The sequence below is a fragment of the Tupaia chinensis genome, unplaced genomic scaffold (genome assembly GCF_000334495.1).
Source record: "Tupaia chinensis unplaced genomic scaffold, TupChi_1.0 Scaffold000612_1, whole genome shotgun sequence".
NCBI classification, from domain to species: Eukaryota; Metazoa; Chordata; class Mammalia; order Scandentia; family Tupaiidae; genus Tupaia; species Tupaia belangeri.
The window spans coordinates 521,204-521,736 of NW_006160131.1; the positions used below are offsets into that span (position 1 = coordinate 521,204).

The window sequence follows — 533 nt, forward strand, 5'->3', positions numbered from 1 at the left end:
CCCCCCCCCTCCCACCAGCCTCCCCCCGCAGCCCCCTGCTCTTGCAGTCATCAGTCTCGCAGCTGCCTGGGGCTTCCTCCCGAGGGGCCTGCTCCTGTAGGCTGCGCAATGCCTCGCGCAGCCGGGCCAGCTCTGCATCCTGTGCCTCGGCTTGTGCTCGGCTGCATCTTCGGTGCAAGCTCGGCCTGTGCTCCCGGCTGCTGCTGCTTCAAAAGGCTAATTTCCGCCGTCTTCTGGCACACCTGTGGGCAAGGGGCTCCGGGTGAGCAAGAGCCAGGTGGAGCAGGGTATGGGGTGGGCACTGACGATGGGGGGAAGAGCTCCTAGGCCCCTGGTGCCCTCTCACCTCCCACCGGGCTTCCTCCTCTGGCCGGATGCTGGGGTCGGCCTCCGGGAGGGGCCCGGGGGGCCGGGTCTCGGGGGCCAGGCCCTGCTGAGCCCGCAGCTCCTTGCGCAGGCGCCGCTGCTCCTGCTGGGCCATGCAGAGCTGCAGCTGGAGGGTCCCCTCGCTGCGCTATGGCTTCTGGGGCACC

General features: G+C 70.2%; 1 protein-coding gene across 1 annotated transcript in view; it reads right to left on the reverse strand.

The window, feature by feature from the left end:
- The window catches only part of N4BP3 (NEDD4 binding protein 3), a 10,728-nt gene that overhangs the window by 2,657 nt on the left and 7,538 nt on the right, over positions 1–533 (reverse strand). Inside the window, exon 6 of the mRNA XM_027775908.1 lies at positions 1–145. This exon is cut by the window's left edge and continues 2,657 nt beyond it. Coding sequence (XP_027631709.1) covers positions 1–145 — 145 coding nt within the window. The remainder of the gene's footprint in view (positions 146–533) is intronic.